Source organism: Sceloporus occidentalis, unplaced genomic scaffold, assembly GCF_023333645.1.
Source record: "Sceloporus occidentalis isolate IW3139 unplaced genomic scaffold, rSceOcc1.0.p SCAF_2, whole genome shotgun sequence".
NCBI lineage: Eukaryota > Metazoa > Chordata > Lepidosauria > Squamata > Phrynosomatidae > Sceloporus > Sceloporus occidentalis.
Window position 1 is genome coordinate 173,354,873 of NW_028316982.1, and position 27,100 is coordinate 173,381,972.

General features: G+C 41.8%; 1 protein-coding gene across 1 annotated transcript in view; it reads left to right on the plus strand.

The window, feature by feature from the left end:
- Window positions 1-4,688: 4,688 nt before the first annotated feature.
- The window catches only part of LOC149319339 (magnesium transporter NIPA1-like), a 28,429-nt gene continuing 6,017 nt past the window's right edge, over window positions 4,689-27,100 (plus strand). The window contains exons 1-3 of the mRNA XM_089511506.1: window positions 4,689-4,899; window positions 12,422-12,469; window positions 23,273-23,363. Coding sequence (XP_089367632.1) covers window positions 4,764-4,899; window positions 12,422-12,469; window positions 23,273-23,363 — 275 coding nt within the window. The 5' untranslated portion in view covers window positions 4,689-4,763. The remainder of the gene's footprint in view (window positions 4,900-12,421; window positions 12,470-23,272; window positions 23,364-27,100) is intronic.

Here is a 27,100-nt window from a genome sequence, read left to right on the forward strand (position 1 = left end):
TGAAGGAGAAAGGCAATTAATGGCTATATATGACCTCCTGGATCAAAACCAGTATGCCTCTCAGTACCAGTTACTGGAGACAACGGGTAAGAGGGTGTTATTACACTCACATCTTGGTGGGCTTCCCATAGGCATCTGGTTGGTTGGCCCAGATGGGAACAAAATGCTAAACTAGAAGAAGTGTTCTCTCAGGCAAAAACATATTGTTTTGTTTATTTGCAGTTTTTCCACATTCATGGGGGTCTTGTGACCCTAAACCCAGTGAATGTGGATGGACAAGTGTAATGTGCTTCTCTGTCACCACCATATATTTTAACACCTGGTGAAGGCAAGCTGTACTGTGCAGACTAATCTCAATAGAAATCTGGAAGACGAATGGGTAACTCTATGGAATGTCCTTCGTGGGAGCATTTTGAAATGGCCCAAATGTGAAAAGCTTTCTCACTTTGGTTGGCACTCTTCTCTAATGCTGGCTTTCAAAATGGTTTCAAGATAAAAAGTAGCAGAGCTGGAACTGATGGAAATCAGCCAAACTTCCTGGTCCAGCACAGGCATTACAACTGCCAAAGGGATCAGTACTTATGTGACCTCAGAAATATTTTAGGGAAGTTAATTTATTTGTTGAAAGAAAAGATCCTTGCAAGAGTTACCTTTTGGCAACAGCAGCCCTGTGCAAGCCGATTTTGGAGGAAACAATTGCTGTTCACTTAGTGCAGTGATTCCCAAAGTGGGTGGTATGCCCTCCTGGGGGAGGTGGAAAGATTGAGGGGGTGAGGGGGAAAGGAGTCAGCAGGGGGGCATTCAGTCAAAGTATTGGTGCACAAGAAAGAAAAGGGGAACCAGTGGCGTTTAAAACCATGGTGGGAATGAGGGTCGCATGAAACATTTTTTCAGTGGCCCTTGAAACCACCACACAGCCTCACTTTGTATGGTGGTGTTTCCCGCTCTTCACCTCTCTTAGCTGCATCTTTCACTAGTAGTGGCAGCTGGGAAACTCTTGCAAAGCACTCTGTGGTTCAGAGTGGCACCATTTTGAGACAGGCTGACTGACTGGAGCAAGGAGTTAGACCACATGATGGCTGAGGAGAAGTGGCAGCAAAAAGGAGCTTTCAGATTTGTGGCCTTGCTTAAGATTTATGAGATTTGCCAGGACTTCGCTGGCTGATTGGAGCTGTGGTGCTGTTCCTGCTTTCTTGCTGGACAGGCCAAGAGAAGAGGTAGCAGAAGAAACAAAGTTTTGGGGGGAGCAAACACTTGACGCTATGTGAGGGAATCTCTGAGGAAGCAGGGGGAGAAGTATCTAGGGTCAGTTCTTAGAAAGGGCCCTTTACCTTGGAGTGTGGCTCTTGTAGTTAAAATCACAAAATTCCCTTGTCCACACCAGTCTTCAGACCAAAGCATATGGTCTCTATAACTCCCTATATATACAATGTGCCTCCCCCTCTCTCCCAATAAAGAAGGCTAGAAAGTCCTTCCTCAACAGGGAGAAGCTTCTCCTTTTGCACCTTGGGAGCAGCAACCAAGAGGCCTCTTCCCTGCACTGGCCCTTTGATCTCTATGGTCCTGTATTTTGGAGAGTGTTCACAACTCCAGTGAATTCTTTCGAAGGCCCCCCGAGGAAGGCCTAGTTTGGCCAAAACGCATTGGGCTTTTAAAACAGTAATAAACAGTTGACCATCTTTTAGCATGTGGAGCTTGTCTCCTCTTTGTTTGCTGCTGCAGTGGCCTTTACCACAAGGCTGGCATAGGCAAAAGGCTTCTTGGTTGCTGCTCAGCCAGCTGTACAGTTGCTGTTCCTAGGCTGACTGGGTGACAAAGGGAGTAGCAACCAAGATTGGTTGTTTTGAATATAGTGTAGAACAGTAGACCTAATATCAAGAAATATGCATACAGGAGCACTAGGGTTGTCACCCAAGAGGAAAGAGGGCAGTTGCAAAAAAAAATTTGGGGACCACTGACTTAGTGCAACTGCTAAGCTTTCTGTAATGCTTGCCTGTGTGTTTAAGCATACAGTGGGCATGGGAATGGATGAGTCAAAATGCCAACTGTTGGGGTGAAAACCTCTCCACTAGTAACTCTATATGCACATTTCATTGTTATTCCCTTGCACAATCTATTACAACATTTTCATCCTGCCCTTCCACCAGGGAGCTCAGGGTGAGATGCATAGTTCTCTTTCCCTCCCAAATTTCATCCTCACAAAAATCTAGTGGCATACATTACTCTGAAAGAGAGACCAACCTATGCTCACCTTCAAGTTTTTCCAGCCCCCATTCTAACTCTACTATACTATCAAATCGCATTCAGTGCAACTAGTAAGTATTATTAATATTATGTTAATGCTGCTGCTAAGCTGCTCAAGTTATTTGTTCTTGTCTTAAATTTTTTTAGTAGAATTGTAGCCGTGTTAATAACTGAGTGTTAGAGAAACAGGTCTAAAGCCACAAGTCCAAGTAAAATCCTGAAACAGGATTGAGGAAGGGCCTGGATGAAACAAATAAGTGTTTGGAAAGAGTTTTAGTCCCACTTTTTGGTAGGGCTACATCTCTAGGGCTACATCATAATCACACTTAAAATCATAATAAAAACCACAAAGCCAGACTAATGAACAGCAGGTTACATTAAAGCTGTCCTTTATCAAACTCCAAACATCAAAAGCACATTGGGTTTTTTTAAATTAAATATATTGCACTTTATTTCAGTGTAGCCTTTTTCCACTTTATTGTATTGGCAATTGCTGCATTCAAGCATTTTATGTCCCATGTTGAGAGAAAAGTGTGATATAAATCATACACACACATACACTCATATATGTATATGCATAAAATCAGCTTACTGATGTGAACCTTACCCTTTTCCACCTCCTCTCTTTTTGGTGTGCTGTGAGAAAAGCCAAAAAGTTAATGTAAGCATTACTGACCATTTTGTCTGGACTGAAAAACTGTGGCTACTAAATTTTGAGAAAAGCTCACCCTACAGAGTCAAGGGAAAGAAGCTGGGTCTCCAGCTGCAGAACTGGCTGCAACCACTAGGGGATGCTGCAAGTGCACATTCTGGAACATCAAGGGTCATGGATCAGAAGCAATGTCTGGGACGTCATGGTCATGCCTCCAGTGTCAGAGGCGTGGCTGTGCACCTGATCTGACTCACAGAGGCTCAGATTGGCAGCTCAACATTCAAAACTAGTCTGCCATTCCTTCACTAGTTTTTCTTTACATAGAAACACAAAAACAACATGTGACTAATGAACAACAGATTACATTAAAGCTCTTCCCTGTATCAACCTCCAAACATCAAAAGCAGGTAAACATTGGGTGTTTTTTTAAAACGATAAACATTGCACTTTATTTCAGCGTAGCCTTTTCCCACTTTACTGAAGTGACAGTGGCTGCATTCGGTCACTTTGGGGCCCATGGTTGGGAAAAAGTGTGATATAATAAACCTAATTTGAAAATACTAATTTTAAAATGCTTTGAAAAGCAGCCTAATTTGATCCAGCAAAATTGCCCGGCCTCACCCCACCCAGGAAACATGTTCAGGCACTCCTGGAGCCTGCAAAAATGGTCCTAGGGCCACACTTTTTCCAGGGTACAGCCATTAGTAGTCACCATGTCAGACAGTGGTTCCACCCCAAGGCAGATCTGTGTCTCCAAAAACCGAAATACATCAGGCAGTTGAGTTACACTTTGCTTCTGCTCCATTTCTGAACAAGATTTAAACGCATATTGCAGACCCAGTCCTGTGTCCTCCATGATGGAATCTAACCATCTGGCTAAGGGGACCAGATGTCCTCCTTTTCCATGACATGTCCTACATTTCAGCCTTCTGTCCAGGAAGAATTCCAAAATATCCTCCATTGTGAGCACAACCAAGCAGAATGAATTTGTTTATAATTACTGTGTAATGTGTGTGTGTGTTGTGTACCTTCGAGTCATTTCTGACTTATGGCGACCCTGTGGCAAATATATCATGGTTTGTTTGTTTTTGGCAAGATTTGTTCAGAGGAAGGTTGCCCTTGCCTTTCCCTGAGGCAGAGAGTGTGTGACTTGTTCAAGGTCACCCAGTGGGTTTCAATGCTGAAATGGAGGACATGTCCTGGAAAAGAAGGACCTGATGTCACTCTGGGCTTGATCTGTCTTAGGACCCCATTGGTCTTCTCCTTAGCTGTCCTGGCTCAGGGTGACCTGATGTCCTCCTCACTGCAAAGGAAGGCAAGACACCACAAAATAGGACCTCCTGGGCAGAGGGTTGACATGTCCAGGACATGTCTTGGAAAAGGAGGACTCCTTGGTCCTCTGGGCTGCCCTGGCTCAGGGTGACCAGATGGACAAGGCCCCACCAAATGTAGGACTTGATAGAAGACATCACTAAACCAAAGCTAAAAACACTCAGATCATTGACATTCATCCTGGGCAGAGGGTTGAAATGGAGGGCAGGTCTTGGAAAAGGAGGACAAGTGGTCACCCTGGGCTTGGTCTTCTTGACTATCCTGGCTCAGGGGGGACCAGATGGAGAAGGCCCCACGACCACCCAATGTAGGACCTGATGGAGGACATTCCTAAACCAAAGCTGCAAAGGCACTGCTGGAGCTGAGAAGGCTGCGAGGAGGAGGAGGAAAGTGCCTCCTTTAGCCCCTCCCCTGGGCGGAGCCAGCCTGGGCATGACGTCATGCTGCCGGGGCGTGACGTCACGGTGCAGAGCCCCGGCTCGTCCTGGCTCCGCAGCCAGAGCAGGAGCAAAGGAGCAGGCGGCAGAGGAAGAGGATGGCGGGGGGCGAGGCGGGCTCCCCGGGCCCCGCAGCCGTCTCGCTGGGCCTGAGCGTGGCCGTGGTCTCCAGCCTGGTCAACGGCTCCACCTTCGTCCTCCAGAAGAAGGGCATCGTCCGGGCCAGAGGCAGAGGTAGGCCTTCCCCTGCTCTGCACAGCTCCCTTTGGAGCATCCCGAAGAATGCAAGCAGGGGCTTACAATCCCTGGCAGGGTCTTGTGAGCCGCCTTTTGGGTCCCTGGTTGGGGAGAAAGGCGGCTTAAAAAAATAAAATAATAGATTTCAGATTTGATTTTAATTTTTTAACTTGAATGTCCTACATTCAGGGTGTCCGCAGGCGTCCTCCATTTCCAAGACCTGCCCTCCATTTTCAGCCTTCTTCTTTCCAGGAGGGATCCCCAAATGTCCTCCATTTGGAGCATCGCTGAGAAACATGGTTTACGTTTCTAGCAATGTGTTTCAGCATTGATTTGGTCGTGCCTTGCACTTTTCTTGAAAGCCCTACATTTAGGGAGACCATGAGTCCTCCTTTTCCAGGTTCTGCCCTCCATCCCAGCCTTCTTCTCTCCAGGAGAGATTCTCAAATGTCCTCCATTTGGAACATGGCTCAGAAGCATGGATGTACATTTGTAGCGGAGTGTTTTGAGCTTTGATTTAGTCATGTCCTCCATTTTTTCTGGAAAGTCCTACATTTCGTGGTGCCTCCTCCTCCTCTTGTGCTGTTAGGAGGACATCTGAGCCAGGACTGCCAAGAAGAAGGCCAACCAATGGGTCCTAGGAGAGGTAATGCCCAGGGTGACCAGGCATCCTCCTTTCCCAGGAGATGTCCTCCACTTGAGCCTTTTGTCCAGGAGGAATTCTAACTGACAAGCAGTGGCTTATATGGACAGGAGCATTTTTAGCTTTTATTCAGTCACGTCCTACATTTTCTTGGTATGTCCTACATTGTGCGGTGCTATCTGCTTGCCCTGTTCATGGCTCACTGGGGTGACTGCTGAATCCAAAGACAGGGCCATGTGTCAGTCTGGAAAATCAGGATGCAAAGGGATTTTATGACACCTTAGACTTGAGCATCTTTGCAACACTTTGCTTCCTTCCTCTTTCTGGTCCTCTCCTCCTGCTTTGCTGCTTCTTGCTGTTGTAGCTGTGTGCCTTCAAGTCATTTCTGACTCATGGCAACCCTAAGGCAAACCTGTCATGGGGTTTTCTTGGCAAGTTTCTTCAGAAGAGTTTGCCCTTGCCTTCCTCTGAGGCTGAGAGAGTGTCACTTGCCATTAACACCCCTTGCCACCTTCCCACTTAAAGGTCACCCACTTTGGGCAAATAATTGGCACAGACAGCCCAGAGCCTCTGAGGCCTAAATACACAGGTCCAACCCCCTCTCAATAGTTTTGTCACACACACCCCTTTTTATCCAGGGCTCCTGCATCCCATAGGAGTTTATCACACTGAGGCTGATTTCAGCATTAAAGAGAGATTAAAGCATGTTTAAAAAATCATGCAAATAAAGCAAAAATGAGAAGTAATTGCGTGAAGGATTATCACATGCAATCGCACAAATAAAGTGATGTTGGAAATGCATTGTCGCTGAAATCCCGAAAGTAAAAAAATGCGTATTAATACCTCTTTGTGACCAAAATGGTAGGTTTTGTGCGAAGTTGTGTGAAATCGTTTCGCGTAATTACGTGATTTTCCCAGGATATTCACAGGATAAGCTCCCGATTTCCTTCATGTGATAAACTCCATAGTCTGGTCCCCATGTCCGCTCTTCCTCCAAACCCATCATTCCTCTTTTCTGGGTTTTACCCCAGACTTCCAAGTTGTGGTGACAGGTGTGTGTTTGGACACGTATGTGTATAAGAGAAAGCCCCATCAAGGTGCAGCAAACATGCTCTCTTCCTGCATGGGAGAATGAGAGAGTCTGAGTTAACTCAGGAGTTGCCCAGTCCCTCCAGCTAATTCCCTCAAAACTACTTTTTTTGGTGGGGGGATGGTCCTCAGCTTTGTCTCTTGTGACCCTCTGATTCTTGTTACTCTTTCAAAAATTTGCCCCCCACCTTGGTCAGAGTCACCTTTTAAGCATTTTTCAAGGCTGCTGGGGGTTTTACTCAGTCGTCCTGGAACTGAATGTAGAATCCTCCGAAAATAACAAAAGTTTTCAGAACAAAGGCCTGTTACAGACTGCCAAAATAAAGCTGCTTCGGGTCTCTTTGGAGGCATGCTGTTTAAATGATGCATGGGTCCCAAAAATCTGGAAGTTGCACCAAAGCTGCACTCCAGTGTTTAGGAATGGAGTGTGGCTTTGGCGCGACCTCCGGACTCTTAGGACCCATGCATCATTTAAATAGCATACCTCCAAAGAGACCCGAAGCAGCTTTATTTTGGCAGTCTGTAACAGGCCAAAGTTTCCGGCATCATCTCCTCTAGCCAAGGAGGCAGAAGGCATAACTCCAGACTCGTTCAACTTGTCTAGATGTCAAGGTTTCTTTTTTGCATTTGACAGCAGCATTAAATAAGTGCCACACCTACATGCAGACAACCGGTGTTCATATTTCACAAAAGACAGCGGCTTATTTTCAGATGACTTGCCAGGAATTTTAATGCAGCATCAACACTAAAGCAAATCCACAGGTTGTTGGGGGCTGCAATTCATAGATCTGTTTAAAGCATTCTCCAGTTGGGTTTTCTGAGTCACCCCAACTGGAGGCAATGTCAAACTCTCTCCGAACAAATCTTGCCATGAAAACCCCAAGATGGAACTTAGGGTCGCCATAAATTGGAAATTACTTGAAGGCAACAACAATAAAAAGTCACCGCAACTATTTTCTTGGAACAGCAGATGCCTAACATTTTCAAAATGTTGGTTTCAAAATTCTTTGCTTTCCATGGAGCACCCTTACACAAGTGTTGCTACAGGAGTCCGAAACCAGTTGTACCATTATTTGGGTTTTTGCCACAGATAAAATGAGCACACAAGCCCTCAATTCAGTTTCAAAAGTGCAGCTTTCTGCAACTGACATGTATTTTTGTGTATTAAACTAATTTGTATATGAACTGCTTTATTCTCTGCTTGGCATTATTCCTGCATGGCAGGGATTAGACTTGGTGGTCTTTGAGGTTTTTTCCAACCCTATGATTCTATGATTCTTGTAAGGGCCCTTCAATTGAATAGCAACAATACTCTCAAATCAATCACAGGCTGAAAGATAACACCTGCATTTCTGATCTAAGCTGCCCCATGCCAGAAACTAGGCCCAGAGGGGAATTGTTGACCTCAATCTATTCTTTTTCTGTTATAAAACCACTCTGTTCCACTGCCTAAACAAGATCTTCTCTAAGACAACATAGGAAATTTCCCTGATGGCCTAGCTGACTGAGGCTAGTCATATTTAGTACTGTGATATCAATCTGTAAAATTGAGTTATTTGAGAAAAATAGCTGAAGTGCAGAGCAGGGGAAAAGAACAATTACCAGCAATAATTCATCTTGACAGCTCTCAGTTTAAATTAGGCACAGTCATTCACATCCTTAAAGTCTCTTGTGTAGTATGTCCAGTTTTCAAAACAGCATTGCCATGTTCTTACGTCTGTGCAGCTAAGAATCCTTATCGTTGGTTGAAAGATGCCAAGAATCTCCTTCACTGAGTTCTTTGTGTGCATAACTGTGATTAGACTTCAGATGCCAAATTCATTATTCAAACTAGATTGTTCCGAGAGCATTCCAAAAGCACTAAGACTGCTCAGTTCTTCACTGATTTAGGCAACTGAGATAGAGTTTTCGTCAAGAAACGGATATTATCTTACTTATTTGATAACCCAATAAAGGCATCAGATCACATCTGATCATGGAAGCTAAGCTGGACCAGCTCTGGTTAGTACTTGAATGGGAGATTGCCAGTGAATATCAAGTGTTGTAGACTATATAGGAGAGGAAGGATGGCAAATTCACTTCTGGGGATTCCTTGCCTAAGAACACCCTATGAAATTCATGGTTTCACTATATGTTGACAGGCAACTTGAAGGCAAATACATCCTCAATAACCAGAAGCAGTGTAGCAATGAATATCTTTGGCTGCCTCAACCTGAAGAAAGTGATCCATGTGGAATAACAGCCATTGATATGTGTTTGAGTAAGAGCAGACGTAAATTGGTGTGTGCATTTGGATGTACATTCAAATGTAGATGGGAATCTATTTTCAAGAGTGCACCATACTGAAAGTGAGAGAGGAGTTCCTGGTGTAGAGATCTTATGGGCAGACATAACTCGAAATGAATCAGTAAATGTGTGTGCTTTTTTACACATGCTATATGCAGGAATACTAGGCAACGTATATGTAAATGTGTGTCTTCTGTTGTCCTTTCTCCACACACACTGTTACTTAATTTTATTGTTGTTGCAGAGGGTAGTGATTTTTTAAAAACGTAATACTATGTAACCTGAATGGAGTTTGGAGATTTTTATGGATCAACTCAGTCTTTGAAAACCCAGGTTTTAGGCTGCATCCACCTTGCAGAAATAATCCAGTTTGACACCACTTTAACTGTCATACTTTAATGCTATGGAATCTGGGAATTGTGGTTTGTTGTGACATTGGTGCCCTCTGACAGCAATAGCAGTAGCAAGTACATTCCCATACTACTTATCAGTGAACAAACACTCGCTAAATAGTTTACAATGTGTAAGCCAATTGCCCCCCAAAAGCTGGGTACTCATTTTACCAACCTACGAAAGGAGAGAGGAATGAATGGACCCTGGAGCCCTGCCTGGGATCAAACTCACAACCTTGTGGCTGTGAGTGGCTGCAGTACCAGAATTTTACTACTGAGCCATCAGGACAAAGATGGTTAAATGTTTCACAAACCTACAAATCCCAGAATTCCATAGCAGTGTGCCATGATAGTTAAGGTGGTGTCAAACTGGATTATTTTTGCAGTGCGAATGCAGTCTTAGATCCAAATCTTTTATTTTTAGGAACTCTTCTGCTCTTCTTTGGGGGGCTGGCATGGAAAGAGAATACCTCTGATCATATAGAGAGGCTCACCCTATCATTATGGAACCATCAGATGTTCCAAGGAAACAGGACTTCTACAGTCAGCTGGAGATTTCTGAACATTGTTGAAATATGTTATCTTAATTTCACAACTCTAGTTAGTGAACTCTAGTGCTGAATTTTGCATGTGTAGGATTTGTTTCACGATGTAGCACAGAACATTTTTACCTTGGGGAAAAAATTCTATTGTTTTGCTTTCTGCAAAGAAAACGTTTCAGTTTTAAAAACTGCATTATTTCTCAAAATTTGCTAATAGCATTTGTTAACAAATGGAACATTGTAACACATGGTTATAATGCTAGTTAAATTTGGCAATTCAGTGGTGCAGTTAACTGTCCTTCAGAAGCATGCAACAATTCACACATTTAAAGTATCTTGTGTAATATATCTAGTTTCAAAAACAAACATGAATTTGTCCCTTTGTTTCCCAAGCCTCATTTTTCTTAAATTTGAAATACTGTAATGGAAGTGTATACTGTCACTTTGTCATGTACATGTTTGTTTTTCTGAGAATACAGGCAGATTTTCAAGTAAAGTTTGGAATTTATCTGAATATAACATTGAAACCATATGAAGTTATTTCCACCTTACCCCACTCCAGTGATTCATTTGAAATTATTTTCACGTTAACATTTTTAAGGAAATCAGACATGCCAAATCAGACCCTTATCAACTGCAAACATATCTAAAAATATTTTTAGAAAATATTCCAACCCAAAGTTTTCCAGAAACCTTGTATCACTGGATTCTTTTGATAACTGTTGCATCTGATTTCCAGTGGGTCAAAGTCAAAACAGATCAAACACCTCATACAAGATTTTGCTGTTGCCATAGGCCCATGTTTTTGATTAAAATTATTTAATGCAGAGTGATCTCATGCTGAATAATCAAGTCATCCATAGCCCTAACCAAGCACTGGTATTGTGCTATAGAGAGTGCGGGAGGCCCCTCACTGCAGATGTCCATAGACCCCAGGAGTAGCAAGTCTGTGTTGTCCTGCTCCCTGTTGACACCTGAATCGATGTATAGCCACTTAAAAGGGCTTGAATAGCTTGCAATTTATCACTACATCTTCCAGACAATAGCAAAACTCAATTTTTGCGTGGGCTTTAAGTTGTGTAGCCCTATTGTGTTCTTATTTGATACGTGCTACTGCCTTGCATATAACTACTGCCATGCATTGCAGTCTTATGCAGAATTGTACACAGTCCCACTGTCAAATTTCTGTCTAAGTCTACATAATATTAGACTCTGGAGTTTATCTGCACTCTGATCACCTGGAATTACTTCCATCAGACTTTTCTTTATATCAGGGAAGACACTGGGCTGTCTGTTTTCTATTCAAGTACCAAGACATTTGTGAAACAAAAATGTGAATGCCTTCAGAGCTTGTCTGATTACTATCCTAAGACAAACAGGTGTTTCATGTGTTATGGCAGGGATGGGAAAATTGCACATCACATCAGTCCCTGTCAATAAGTCCAAGCAGCGGGAAGGCCACATGATTCTGACCACCTGTGCTATGAGAACAGAGGCTGTCCTGAAACACAACAAAATATTTGTGGCTGCATCACTACCAGCTGACAGTATCAACTAGCTGTCTAGGGTGTCTACTTTGCATTTTCCACAAGCATCTGTTTGTGATGAGTTCAGGCTTGGCTTGGCTGTTTTGTAAGTTAAATCTAAAAGTGAGAAGCAAATGACAGATTCAGTTTTCTAGCCAGCTGGTAGCTCCTGTCTTTTTGGCAGAAGTACTGCTAAAATAAGTCTATAAGATTATGTTTTCAGCTTTTTATGTGGAAATAGTCTGGAAAAATAATTTGGACACCTATACAATAGTGCCAGTTTTATAGTGGAAACATTTTACAGTGGCATGATAAGCCCCACTGCATTAGACTTGATGGTTTCCCCTTTTTTAAATAGATATAACTTGCTATTTTTACTCTTCAGATTCTGGCATACTCAACAGCTCAACTGCTATTGAAAAAGTAATGTCTTCCCTTTTTTCATGTTTATAGAATATGGGCGATTACAAAATCTATTTTAAAATCTTTAAAAACTAGGGTAATGGTTCATATTTTTCATCTGAGGCAAAATGTGCATGTGGTGTTTGCAGGGCAAAATACCCTTTTTTCCTAATGACTTTTAACAATATTCGGTATTGATGCCAAAGGGTATTATCATGAAGCTATCGGTATGTTTAGTAAAATGTGTTTTGAAATAACTTGTGTTAAAGGATGTGCAGGCATTTTAGGGCAAATATTCACATGCTTAATAGTCATATTGAGCATGATATCAGACATGGGATTGATTTTTTTTTCTCCAGACTCGCTTCTAGAGGAGATAAAACACCATATGTCTAGTGTCAACCTCGGTGTTGTTAAGGATGTAGAGCCAAATGACTTGGAATAATACTTCACATTTTAGATGGTAGCTGCTCCAAGTCAGTCGGGCTTTTGAAGATGGCCAGTGTTAGATTTTGCACAGCCATGAATCTTATGTGAGGAACAGCAATAGTTTACATTTAGTCAAAGGTGCATGCATCTAGATAGACATTGTTTTTCCATATTGTTGATGTGCTGTTTTCTGATTCTTGATTTTTCTAGGAACTTCATACTTAACTGACATAGTCTGGTGGTCAGGCACTATTGCAAGTAAGTATACCTTAAACTAACTAAGCAGGAAATCCTAATAATATTGGGAATGGAGGGGAACGTGTTTTTACATCCTTGTATTACCGGTCCTCAACATAGCCACCTCTATATGTATTGGGCTACAACCCTCATCATCCCCAGCTATCATGAGCTGGCTGAAGATAATGGGGGATTGTCCAATAAATCTGGCACCAGCTTGGGGGAAGGCTCCTGTACCTTCTCAGTCCAATATATTCAGGGGTTCTACATTTTATTCTGATGGCATATCTTGTGGCTTACTAATGTTTCAGGGCTTCAGCCAGCTTTTGTTTGGAGTGCTTGGGATAAAAATGGACCAAAATGTCTAGAATACCACCACCAGTATGGAGCCAGCCCTGTATTTCCAGGCACTGTCTACTGTCACTAAAATGCTGGATTGGTTTTGCAAAGCAGTAAACTTACCAAGTTGTGTCTTTTGTTTAGTTAGATGGGTATCCTTTGTGCTCCAATTCTGTTAATAACTTTTACAAATTGTTTGATGTCCCATGTTTGAAGGTTTTAAATAGCAACTGTGATGAATTGCCACTTTTATTTTATTTTTAAATGAAGCACCATCAATTACAAATGTTTCAGCTCTTTTAAAAATGCAAACTTTGTCACTGCTAAAAGTTTCTGGTGTTTGCTGTGTAAACTGCAGGTATTGTACAGCCTTGGGGTTCATTAGATTTTTAAACTAAGGACACTTTCTAACATCACAAAAGTAAGTGTCCTGTTTTTTGCTTTTGTGAGCTTTTGGTCAAATCTTGACAAAGCTGTTAAGCTTTTGTTCAAATCTAACAAAGCTTCCTTCTATATTTTGGTGAACAAAATGGGCCTTTTCAGAGATCACAAGACCCAGCTATTGTAGTGCAGTCTTGTCTCTAAGAAGTATGATAGGCCTCAAAAACATAACCTGGGGGATGCTGAAAGTGATCAAGGTCAGACCTGAAAAACGTATTTGAGGTTCTTATATTCTAGTTTAACATTTTGTATTTGGCAGCTACATTTGCAGGGACTTGAAAAAAAGACAGCTCCACAAACAACTAAAACTGAGTGTCTGCTAAGAGCACCCAATGGCTTAGATGAAACATACTCAGCTGATTGAAGTTCTTCGTTTTGCTGATGGCAGTCCATTCATAATCAAATACAGTGCTGATCAGGGCAATTCAGTACTGAGAACAACAGGAGCACAAGAAGTTGCTTCATACCAAGGAAGATCAAGAAAGGTCATTGGTCCATACAGCTCAACACTGACTTTAGGTATACCTCAACAAAGTAGATGTGTTCCTGGCCATTATAGTACTTCTTTAACATAAAATTTGGCACCAGAAGCAGAATTGACATGAAAAAAACAGAGGTGGGTTACAGACTGCCGAAAAGTGGCGGCCTGCACCCGCTCTTTTCCCCGGTGTATCGGGGCCTCAGCTGCCAGACCGGCAGCCTCCAAGGCCCCGATCCGCTGCTTTGCAGGCTGTGTGGAAGCGGCAAAAGGCCGCTTCCCTGCAGCCTGGAAAGGGGTGTCCTTGGGGCTTCAAGCCCCAAGGACACCCCAACGGCAGCAGGGACTCCGAGAAAGGGGCCACTCGGCCTCTTTCTGATTTGCGTCGCTGGTGCAGCCTTCACACGGCTGAACCAGCGACGCAAACTAGGAAGGAGCTCCATGTTGGAGCTCCTTCCTGCTCCGCTGAAAGGGCGCATTAAGCGCCCTCGCGCGGAGCAATGGCGTCACGTCCACGCCGCCTCGTTTGGAGGCGGCGCGTTCGTGATGCCATCATGGCGGCAGCCGTGTGGAATGGCCGCCACCATTTTGTGCGCGCAGAGCGCGTACTAGGGTTAGGGGGGTGCAGAAGCACCGCCCCTTCCTAACCCTAGTACGCGCTCTGCGCGTACTTTAATGGCGGTCTGTAACCCGCCAGAGTTAAGTTCCTGTACCACACACAGAAAAAAGAGCAGTTCAACATGTTTCAGCAAACATTAAAAACTAGTAATACGCACATTTGAAATGAAACAAAATCAAGTATGCCTTGTGTAAATAAACAAACACATTTTTTTTTAAACCTGCTACAGAACACTTTAAGGTTTCATTCAAAATGCATGCAGGGATTATTTCTTTCACCAGCTTCCACTTTCCTTATGCTTACCATGGACTTATGAATCAAGTTTTTTAACGTGATGAAGATTGCTGGTGAATAGGCTTATTTGCTCTTATCTTTTCTCTGTGTTTTGCTCTTCATACATGCCCAGAAGGGGGTTCTAAAGGCATCTGCTGTTTACTTTGCCTGTTATAAGTGAGCACACATGGCTGCTGTAGGATCAGCTAGAGTTGAATCCTGCTCTTTCCCAGCTAAAGCTTTGTTTATTGCTTTAGTTACTGCAGATTCAATAGTGCAACTAAATATCCAAAGTCTCTGTTTTTCCAGCCCTCCTTCACCATCTACCAAAATACTACTAAAAATGCCCATCTAGAAAGAGGAGAGGATTGACAGGCATAAAACACTATTGTAAAAAGGAGCTTCAGGCAGTATCTGCATTACAGAAATAATGCAGTTTGACAACACATTAACTCTCATGGCTCAATACTATGCAATTCTGGGATTTGTAGTTTGTTATGACACCAGAGCACCAGAGCAGAAGGAGGCTAATTATCTCACAAAACTACAAATCCCAGAATTCTAGAGCATAGGCTCTGAGGGATGGTTCACACAACCACTTTCGGCCACTTTTTCAGTCTTTGCAGCTGGGTGAAGAAGAAAAGGCTTTACAGTTCGAATGAGTCTGCCCTAAGGTACCAAATAACTATTTAAAATCTAAATACTTCACATAAGCATTATAAATATATATATTTGTAAGAGATGGCAATCATTAGTGGTTGACTGCTAATGGCAGGATTTGATGAACTTTAAATTATTCCATTTCAGTGCTTTCCCCATACTGAAATATTTCTGAGAGTCCACACCAAATTTTTGTTTAGAGGGTTTGGATTTGTAACTGCTTTTGTGTGTGTGTGTGTGTGTGTGTGTGTGTAGAGGGGGGGGGGGGGATTTGGCATTGCAGTTTTCTTTCTAAAAATTCCAAATATACCTTGACTCAAGAGCAATAATCAAGGCCAGAAGAGCATTCTTTTCTTTTTCTTTTTTTAAGCTAACATGCGCCTCAGCTAAAATATTCTTTATTATAGCGGGGAATAGAGTTAATATGCTTGACCAAAAATCAAAAATGAATAGTGTCTTCTGATGGGACAGACTAGTTCAGATTGAAGTCAGTCAGGTCAGGAAATCATGCTACATAAGTGTGGGTTTTCATGCAGATCAAAGGACAGTATCCACACACAATAATGAGGTATTAGAAAGCTTGGGAAAACCCCAAAGTTGGCAAAAAACAACAACAACCCCAAAACCCCGCCCTATACTAAAAAAAATAAATGTAAGAGGGTGAACTCAAAATTGTTAATTGAGAACTGATTGAACATTCTTGTTGAACATCTACTGTATGAAAATGGGGAGGAAGAATGGACAATCCAGGAGAGAGGAAAAATAATACCTGACATCAATACCTAGCATTGTGGGGCAAATGTTTGGGCATATGTGCCTTGAAAGACCCACTAGTTCTGAAGTCAGTCACTGACAACTTGGTTTTGTTGTTCAGAATTTCATTTAAAGCTAAAGTAAGCTATGCTCAGAAAAAGCAGCCAGCCATGGCTGCACCTACTTGCCAGCTTCGGCCAAAATCCTGTTATCCAAGTGACTGTGTTTTGTGGTCTGTGGAGCAGCCAACCATGCTGGAAGCCAGTGTTGCCAACAAGCCTCGAAGAAAATTCCCGGAAATGTTTGTCCAAAACCCGCTGAATCCCCCCAGATCACACAGAATATTCAGTCACAATTCCCGGAAAACTCCCATAATGTTAAAATGGCGGATGTTTTGCAAATAAACGTAAACATAATTGAATAAAAATAATTGTAACTTATTTCAACTCTCAAAATCACCATTGAACCAAACAAAGAATCTTTCAGTCTTTTAAAGATATTTATTTTGACATGAAGGGGGTTCAGGAAGCTTTGTGCCAAATAGAAATGTGTTAGGCTGCAACCGCACTGCAGAAATAAATCCAGTTTGACACCCTTTTAAATGCCATGGCTCAGTGCTAGGGAATCCTGGGAATTCTAGTTTTCAGAGACATTTAACCTTCTCTCTCAGCAAACTGGTGTGACAACAAACTACAATTCCCAGGATTTCATAGCACTGGGCCATGGCAGTAAAAACGGTATGAAACTGGATTGTCTCTGGAGTCTGGAGTGAAGATACAGCCTGAGTTGGGTCCAAGACACGCTGCAGAAATAATCCAGTTTGAGACTGCTTTAACTGCCCTGGCTCAGTGCTAGGGAACCCTGGGAAGTGTAGTTTTGTGAGAAAGAGCTCTGGTGCCACAATGAACTACAATTCCCATGCATCTGAGGAAATACGCTTAAGTCTAGGAAAGCTCATGCTGCCAACTTTTCTTTCAGTGAGACTCAAAGGTGCTACAAGATCTATCTCTCTATCATCATCACCATTATTATTATCATTATTAAATCCAAATGCAGCTGAAGAAGTGGACTTAAACTGGCAACAGTGATATCCTGTAGACTCATTCTCTGGGGCTGTGATCTGGAAGCATGGAGGCAATTCCCTTGTTCAACCAGGGAATCCTGGGAATTGTAGTTTCTTGTGACATGTTGAGACACTGCTTTTACCGGCAGCCAGGGCTCCATGCATGAAATTCTGGGCTTGGTGGTTTGTTGTGCCCAGAATCCCATCATCACAGGGAGCCTTGCAGTTAGAAGCAGTGCCAAACTGGATTATTTCTGCAGTATGGATGGCAATGGAAAAGGGAACGAAAAAGAGATCCACAAAACAAAATTCTGGGAAGGCAGGGCAGGGATGCCAACTTACCAGGTGCTCTGCCCATGCTCAGAGGCATATTTAATCACTAACACACACACACACACATATACTCAGGGACATCACATTCACATCACACAACCCAAATGGTCCACCTCACAGTACAACAACGACCCTGAGAGGTAGGCTTGGGGCACTCTGCCCAAGCTCAGGAATTCAGAAATTCAAATGTCACTCTCAGGCAGACACAGAAGTCCACAACATCAAGCCATGATACCATTGTCAACTATTGCCTTTGTGTGCCTGAAAACTTATTTCTTACTTGGAAATCCAAGGCAATTGGGATTAAGCCAGCCAAGATCCCTCACTCCCTGCCTCTCTCCAGCACTGCAGCCACTGTGCTTTGCCCCTGGAGCCTGAGAATGCCTGTCCTCTCTCTGATTGGCTGAACTATTCCTCCAAACAGTTGGGGTTGGTTGGGCTTGCTCCGTCCTGGCTCTCAGAGGGAGTCATTAGAGAGAGAGAGAGAGAGTTTTTCTCCAGCCCTCTTGGCTGAAAACTGTTACACTCCAGAGGGTTGGTTGCTCTGCAGGCAGCAGTCTGGAGCTGAAAGGGCCAAAGTCGCGGAAAGGCACTGAAATAGAGCTAGGCACGAAAATCACACGAAAAGCTCTGAAAAGTCCCCATTTTCGCGTGAAAGTTGCGAAATTGGCAACACTGCTGGAAGCACACCCAGCACTCCCTCTTGGTTTTTATCTTAGTAGGTAGGCATCTAATTTACTGTTTCACAAAATGGGTGAACTTAAGGCCATAGCACCTGTTGCACAATCAGTTGCATCCCTGTGGGATCCAGAGTAACTGTGTATATTGATGTTGCAGTCAAAATATATAGGTTCCTTCCGCCACAATGCCTCTTGGCCTGCAGGGGTTCTGCCTAAACACAATTGTTTTGTTTTGCTTTGCTTTAAAAAAGAGGCATTTGAAAAAACTGACATGCTGGTAGGGTTGCCATTTCACGGCGGTGGGCGGGACTTTCCCGCCCCCTGGGGGGCGTGCCCGGTCCCGCCCCGCCCCCACGCCCATTCCCGGGTGGCTGCCCAACTCTGAGCTCCCAGGGCTGCTGCCTGCCTTCTATAGAGTGCTGCCTGTGCAGCTTGTCTGGAGCAGCAGCAGGAGGACTGAAACCAGCAGGGGCGGGGTCTGCTGCACTGCCCTGCCTCTGTTGGCCAGCCCTCTGCTTCCTTATTTGGGCATGCTCCAAATTCCAAGCGGAGAGGGCTTTGCAGGCAAGTTGCTTTTTGTTCTTCCCCTCTTTCTCTTTCTCTTTCTCTTTCCCCTCCTTCTCTTCTTCTTGTTACTCCATGTTTTTTTCTTCCCCTCCTCTTCCTCCTCTCCTTTTTCTTCCTTTCTTCCCCCTCCTCATCTTCTTTTTCTCTTTCTTCCTCTCTCTAAGCCCCCCTCCTCTTCTTCTCAGGGGTCCAGGGCTTCTCAAGGCTTTGCCCCCATTAGAAAAGAAAAAAGGCTTTGGATCTGTCCCATAAATCCCTCCTAAGTTGAGACATACCTGGGAAAAAGAGGGGGCGAAGGGTTTGGGGGGGTTGGAGGGGGCAAGGAAAAGGAGGAAGGGGGGAATTCCTAAGAAGGCTTGGGAGTGAGAAATGTAGTTTGCAGTGGCACAAGGGACTGCCTGTGATCTTGCAAATGCTATGCCTGCTTGGAAGTGGGAAATGTAGTTTGCAGTGGCACAAGGGACTGCCTGTGATCTTGCAAATGCTATGGCTGCTTGGGAGTGGGAAATGTTCTTGTAGAATTGGGGGGGGGGTGTTTGGCCAGAAGGAGAAGTACATTTCAGCCTTCTGTCTAGGAATAATGCCAAAATGTCCTCCATTTTGAGCATGCTAAGAAACATGCATTTATATTAACATTTTTAAAAAAAAGTATCAATTTTTTCATGTGTCCTCCATTTTTTAAAAACCGTGTCCTACATTTGAAAATGTAGCCCTACATTTGTCCTAGTTTGGAGGTCCTGCCTTATGGCAACCCTACATACTGGTCATCCTTGTCCCATCTGACAGAAGCTGCATCTACATTGCAGAATTCATGCAGTTTGACACTGCTTTAACTGCCATGGCTCAAAGCTATGGAATTCTGGGATTTGTAGTATTGTAAGATATTTAGCCTCCCTTGCCAGAGGGCTCTGGCACTAGTACAAACCCTAGGAATCCATAAGATGGAGCCATGACAGTCAAAGTGGTGTCAAAGTGCATTTATTATGCAGTGTGGCAGCGGCCAGAGTCCATTTTCAGCACTTTGAACTTGCAGAAGGGTGGGGTATGATACAAACAAACACCATAATCTCTAATGGTGCCTAAAATCCACTGCCTGAGGCTGCCACCTTCTCATGCCTTGTTGCAAGATTATGCCTGCATTCAGTTCCTGTCTTGTTAGTGTTTAACTGAGTTATTGATCAGTCAGGGTTCAATACACCTCTGAAAATGTTATTGAGGTGTGAGATGTTGTTGTATGATGGTAACCCCAGTTTCAGTTTTGAGAAGTTTGTTCTAGGATTAGGAGGAGGAGGAGGAAGGAAAAGAAGCAGGAAAAGGGTGACCATGAATATGGCAAGGAGATTCTCAATAAATAATGGTGGTTTCCCCCTTTAAAAAAACTTATATTTATATTAGTTCCACAAAGAATACTGAATCATCAATAGCAACATCGTCAAACAGGCTTAGGATATAAGTTAATTGAAAATGACATAAAAGAGTTGTTTAAGAGACAATTCCATTAGGGTAATTTTCCAAATAGTGTTTTATGATTAGGATGAACATAAAGTTCACTGAGGGAGCCTCATGATGGGGTCAGGTTAAAACAGAAAGTGTCTCCATAAGTCAGCAGTTCCTGACAGTAGTTTGGGCAAATGTGAGATAGTGGTAACTTAATCAATAAGAGTTTACCAGTCTCATAAAGAAATATTATTACTTTTGTCCTTTACAAGAATAGATGGTGTAGGAACATTTTTCAAGAAACCATGTATTCAAAATTGTAGTCCACCATTTTCCCACAATTAAATCTCCTATCTTCCAACACACAGCTGTTTCAGTTCTTGCAGCAGCCAAAGGAAAGGCGATAAAGTTTCTCTGGGCCTCAACAGACAGGCCAAAGTAAAGCTGCTTCGGGTCTCTTTGGAGGTATGCTGTTTAAATGATGCATGCGTCCTAAGAGGCCAGAAGCTGTGCGTCTTAAGATGCATGTGTCATTTAAACAGCATATCTCCAAAGTGACCTGAAGCAGCTTTATTTTGGCCTGTCTGTTTAGGCCCTCTGTTTCAGAGCACTGTTTCCTTTGTTATACAAGTAGAGTAACAAAAGTGCAAGACAAAATTGGATGGTTTGTTGGTTGATAAGTGAGATCTGGTTTATGACCGGTCTCCAAAAAGTATTAACTTTAGGTCATACAGTATGTGGATCCAGGAGCCTCTCTGTTAGCAACCCCTCCAGCATGATGGTGGGACATTTTTAGCTATTATTGAGGGTTGGGAGTTAAATAGGTTTAATACTATAGTTTTAATACTGAGGTTATGACAGTGATTTGTCTTCTAGTTATTTTCTTACATTTTCCCCCTAACACTTTTGCTTTCTCTTGTTCTCCTTAAATAAACTTGTTATGACTGGAAACTATTTCAGAGTTTTGCTTTGGTGTTCATCTGTTTTAGTGTTAAAGAGGCATAAAGGAATCCAGTAGCACCTTTGGGATTAACAGGGAACAATAAATTTCTAGCATAAAGCTCTTGTGGAGACAGTCTGTTTCATCACATGCATCTTTCTTCTTCCCAGATAGTCTCAAAATGTGCTAGTCTGTTCCTTTATTTTAAAAAAAAATGGGGTGATGGTGGTGGACTATAGAAGCACCTTTAAGACTAACTGGATTTTATTTTAGCATGAGCTTTCATAGATATAAATTCACTTTTTCAGATGCAGTATAGAATGGTATCCAGACCTCAGGATATAACGTATATTTATACAGTTGTGGAAATGGGATGGAATTTACTAGGATCCAGAGAGATGCAAATCATGCCCTAAATTTTCAAAGGGCTGTGTGAGGGTGATATAGGGCTTTCAGATCTTTACAGTGGGTGGGTGGAAGCAACACATCTGCTTACCAAAAATCAGTTTCCTTGGATTCAAAATCTTCTCAGAGAAGATTCCTTTTGTTACAGAGAAGGTTTTGAACTCGCAAAAAGAATCTTCTCAGAGGAGGTTTTGAACCCAAGGAAACTGACTTGTTAAATAGATTTACAAAGTAACACTATAATCTTATTACAGGCATCCAGCACAATCAGTCACAAAGATGCTCTTTCTAATGTCTTCCTGTTTTTCATCCAGAGGTTTCTACGACTCTCATATCTATATTTCACACAGGCCAGTCTAAACACATCTAGTCTTTGTTCAAATAACACCAAACCCTTCTGCGTCCTTCCCTCCCATTTTTGTTTGCCTCACCAATAAAAATTGTATCGCTGCATCCCTAGTAACAACCTACTCTGAGTTTCAAGGAAGAACATGGAATTGAACCATGAACCTTGGTCTCACCAGCCCTAGTCTGCCATTCTTACAACTGTGTCAAATTGACTCTCAATGTAATGCAGTTATTTTTTGTTTAAGGTGATTTCCTGTGCCACCCCCCCCCCCCTTTTGTTTTGGTGTGTGGGTTTTTTTAAAAAACAGTTTTTGGCTGTTAGGTACTTTGTTTTTTTGTTCTGAACAGCCCAATCCTGCATGTCTCCTCAGAAGTAAGTGTAATTAAAGTTTACTACTAGGTAAGTAGATAAAGGACTGCCACCTAAATCAGTGTTCCTCAAAATTCTGGACAACGATCATGCTTGTTCATACTTCAGGAAAAACAATGAATTCTTTTTTTTTTTTTTTTGTTCTTTTTATTTATTTAAGTTGGATACTAGACATACAAAAGTAGGTTTTTTACATGAAAAAAGTAGAAGACATCATATAAGATAGAAAATAGGATATTACACACTACGTAAGTGTGCGTCTATTCTAATACAAAATAGTTTTACTAAAAATAGTATCCTTAATTCCAATTATTGTTCTCGATTTACAATATATTCTCAGTATATTTCTTACAGAATACCTTCTTTCTTACTTTTTAATTATTAAAGTATGAATAAATTCTCCTTTATATCAAAAGATTTTTCCAAATATTTTATCACTGGATTCCACTCTTTCTTCCATTCTTCCTCCGATCTGTTATTTATCAGTCTTGTAAGTCTATCCATCTCTTTCATTTCTTGTAGTTTAAATCTCCAATCTTCCATGCTTGGAGATTTATTAATCTTCCAATTCTGAGCAATAATTAATCTTGCTGCCGTTATCAGGTACAAAAACAGTCTCCAATACTTTTTTTCTATATTTTTGTCAATACCTTTTAGCATATTCAATAGATATAGTTCTGGTATAAAGTTAATGTTACAACCAAAAATTTTTTGCATTTCTTGATGAATTTTTTGCCAGAATTTGCTGATCTTTTTACATGACCACCACATGTGGAACAACGTCCCTTCATTTTTTTTACATCTCCAACACTTTAAATCTCGTAATTTGTAGATTTTTTTCATCTTTATAGGTGTAAGATACCATCTATTTATGATTTTAAAGTGATTTTCTTTTAAAGCTTGCGAAGCGGTAAACCTATTTGTTTTATCCCAAGATCTTTGCCAAGCTTCGTATTCGATTGGATGTCCTATGTCTTGTGCCCAACGCACCATGTTGTTTTTAATTATTTCTTCCTCTAAAGTCCTCTTAAGAAGTATTTTATAAAATTTTGATATTTTCTTTAATGAATTCTTGTTTTCTGTTAACATATGTTTATGTGTGTCTTTCCTCCCCACAGTGGCGCTTGGTCAGATTGGGAATTTCTTAGCCTACACTGCAGTTCCTACTGTTCTAGTGACCCCCCTTGGAGCTCTTGGAGTTCCCTTTGGGTAAGGATTTTATTAGTTTCTTACGTTTATACAGATACAAATGCATATGAAGTAGATATCTTGACACCAGCAAGAAATGTTAAACCATGCCAATAGGAGTCAGTGTTAGAAATCAGGTGTTAAGGGAGTCCTGTCTGTTCTAATCATTCTTAGCACATACAAAATCTCTTTTGTTCACATATGCTCTGCACATTTGTTTTTATTTTCCTACATGTGAACCTCTTCTACTGATTCTTTTTTGAAACATTTCTTCCACATGGTGTTTGTTCATTTCCTTTTAGTCTCCAGCTTTATACTGTACTCTGTTTTCCTTTACTTAAATTGACGGTAGTGAATGTAATGTGATTAGAGGAAGTTATATTTTCCCCTCCTGTCTCCCATATCTCTTAATGCCCCACCACATCCATTTTTCATGAAGCGTTTATCCAGATTCCTGGTCAAACGTGACCCTTGCCTATAAAGTCAGTGGTTAGTTCAGTGTTTTCTAAACATCAGTCCTCCAGATGTTTTGGATTCCAGCTCCTAGAAGCCCTAGCTAACTTAGCCAATGGCCATAAATTCTGGGAGCTGAAGTCCAAAACATCTGAAGGGGAAAAAGCTTGGGAACCACTGACCTAGTTCATCTGAAAAAGCTAGAAGGAATCAGAAAATCATACATTACCATCCCAGTTGCAGAGCTCTACTATCCAGAAAGTTCACACAGGGTGTGTATGTACTAAATGTTGTAGTGCAGAGCACAGTGCATATGGCCCAATGTTTGTTTGTTTAACATTATGATCAATAACAAAAACCTTATCACTCATCAGTGAAATCTGATGGTGAGTACTGCCAGAAATAGCACAAAAACCTCCCCAAGGATGTTATCAGCTAGAAAGCAAGCCCTTCGATTAGTAGCAACCTTGTGGAATACGCTGCCATGTGCAGTGCAAGAATGTGATGAGTTTGAAAGGCCTTGTGAAACCTTACATTATTATTATTTCCAGTAACTGTGTCTTGTAAGTACATGATAATAAATATGAACTTGTTCAGGAATCTCTCCTTTAACAATTTCAAAACATAAAAAGGCCAACACTCCTCCTCTTTCTTTAGAGAAAAGCCCCACTGAGGACTATGTGTGTGTTCTGTAACCATGAAAAGTATAGTACTGTATCAGTTTGAAAAGAAAAGGGGGAAATCATGCCAGGAGGGAAGAAAAGTGGATTACCCTGCTTGGAAGGAATGGCTGGCTGGAATCCTAAATAGGAGCTTTCCTCTTAGGAAAGAGGATGCTCTCTAATAGTCTGTACTTGTAAGCATTCATGACAGATACAACTCCTCCAGTGTAGTGGAGACAGCCAGTGTCAAGTAAAGATTTGACTGTTGGACAAGGACTTTGAGGTCAGGTTCCAAGACTAGGCTATAAAAACTCATTGGGTGTCCTTGGGCAATTCATATTCTCTCAGCCTCAGAGGAAGACAGTGGCAAACTTCTGAATAAATATTGCCAAGAAGACCCTATGGTAGATTGCCGTAAATCAGAGTTGACATAAAGAGATGTAACAACAACTTTGCCATACCCACCTCTGAGTTTCCACATCTGGATTTTTTGTATCCCTTTAAAAATGTCCTGTGAGAGTGCTTCCAGTCTTACCACTTAAGTGTGTGATAATATATTCAGTGCTGCATCAGATAGAAAGATAGGCTGACAGACAGACATGGCAAAAATCATTGGACATGTTCTTTTTCATCCTGGCATTTCTAAAGCAAACCCATCTACGCAATCAATGTAAAGTAAACACTTTTATTTACCAATTCAGTTGAGTTGACAAAGCACCACTGTGAGATTTTCCCTGCCTATAGGCCATCCTCAAAAGATAAAATGAAAACAGAATGTTTTTAAAATAATTGTCTAGATAAAGCTTTGATTACTTACTTGTAAAACATTTTTTAAAAAAAATTACTCCATTTTTAGGGGTTGTCACAAAAACAAACAAGGTAATTATTGTACAGAGGGATCCTGTAGCACCTTTGAGATGATCACAAAAGATTCCTTTGCATACTGGTCCAAATGAACATGGCTATGTCTTTGAAAAACAATCTTGTAGCACCTTTGAGGCTAATTGAAAGGAAGAAGCTGGTAGCATGAGCTTTTATAGATTTCAGTCTACTTCCTCAGATGTCTTTGAAATTAAGTATTGCACAGTGAAGGCACACAATAACAACAAAAGAAGCTGTAATCTTATACACTTTTACCTGGCAGTAAGGCCCACTGAACAAAGTGAGACTTTTGAATGAACATGCCTAAGATTTCACTGTTGAAGACAGATTCTCAACAAGCCTTGAGTTTTCCAAAATAGATGCTCCGTGTCTAATATATTTATACTGGGGAGTTCAGTTCATGGAATTGTTGACATTTACTACATCCTATTGCGATTAGACAATGCACTGTGCTTGTGAAAGGATTCCGAAATGGAACTTGATTCCTGTAACTATTAATGGTGCGACCTGGAGTACTTGGAAGTAAATTCTGCTGAATTCTATGGAATCCACTCCCAAGTGAGTGTGCATAAAATCGCAGCCTAAATGTTGTTGATGTGGGCCTTCCAGTCGTTTCCAAGTTTTGGCGGGCCTAAGACAAACCTAAGATTTGTTCAGAGGAGGTTTGCCATTGCCTTCCGCTGAGGCTGAAACAGTGTGACTTTCCCAAGGTCACCCAATGGGTTTTATGGCTGAGCTAAGAATCAAACCCGGTCTCCAGAATTGTAATCCAACCTTCAAACCACTACACCACACTTAGCAGAAAGGAAAGCTGGGATGCCAAAGATTCTTATTTAAAGATCAACACTTGTTGACCTTTTAAGTCTCTTTTCTACCTTCTAAAATTCTCAGAAAGTAGAGTACTGGACCACAGTCCAATCCTGTCTAAGTTTCTTTAATGCCTCATTGGTTTTAGTAAAAGAGGGCTGGACCAAGCACTATGGTTAGGCAGAGTAAGGAGTCTCCTCAAGAAGATGTTAAGGGTCAGGAAAGGAAAGGAAATTCTTAGTAATTTAATTTGCATTTTCCTTTCAAGAACAGAGAGAGCTGCTTAGGAATTTTGTGCCTCTATGACAACATTACTTGAGTGATATAAGTGGCTTTAGGTTGTGGAAGTAGCTTGTAAGAACCTAACAACGTTTTTTTAGGAATAGGTGTTTAAGATACTTGATGCAGGGGTAATGCAGAGATGAGAATTAATTGATGCTCCTTATGTTTTGGATGACAACTCCCATAATCCTTTACAATTTTCTATGCTGGTTGGGGCTTCTGTCACTGAAGTCCAAAGCATCTGCCTGCCAATTGAGGGACGTCTCAGGCTGATGTTGAGTTAAGCATATCCTTAATCTCATCCACTGAATTTATTTAAATTTATTATCTACTTCAGTTTTGCTGGTGTGTGTCTGTGTACCCGTCTGCCCTTCCCCACATTCCACTATAATCAAGTAAAGTGTCCTTTACTGATACTGACTGATTTACACATGTGAGGGTAGTTTGTTCTGCTTACAGAACCATTTCCATCACTGCAACCATTAACCCTTGCGTGCCATAAAAATCTTTCTCCTGAGGATGGTGAAAACACTCTGGAGTAGGTTTTGGATGGCATACAGTCCTGTGAAGGGGGAGGAGATGAAGCGGGTGTGGGGAAGTCCCATCATGCTATCAGAGGCTTTAAAAAGAATTTAGCTGAGAATGTCTTCTTTGCTATCTTAAAGAAGAAAA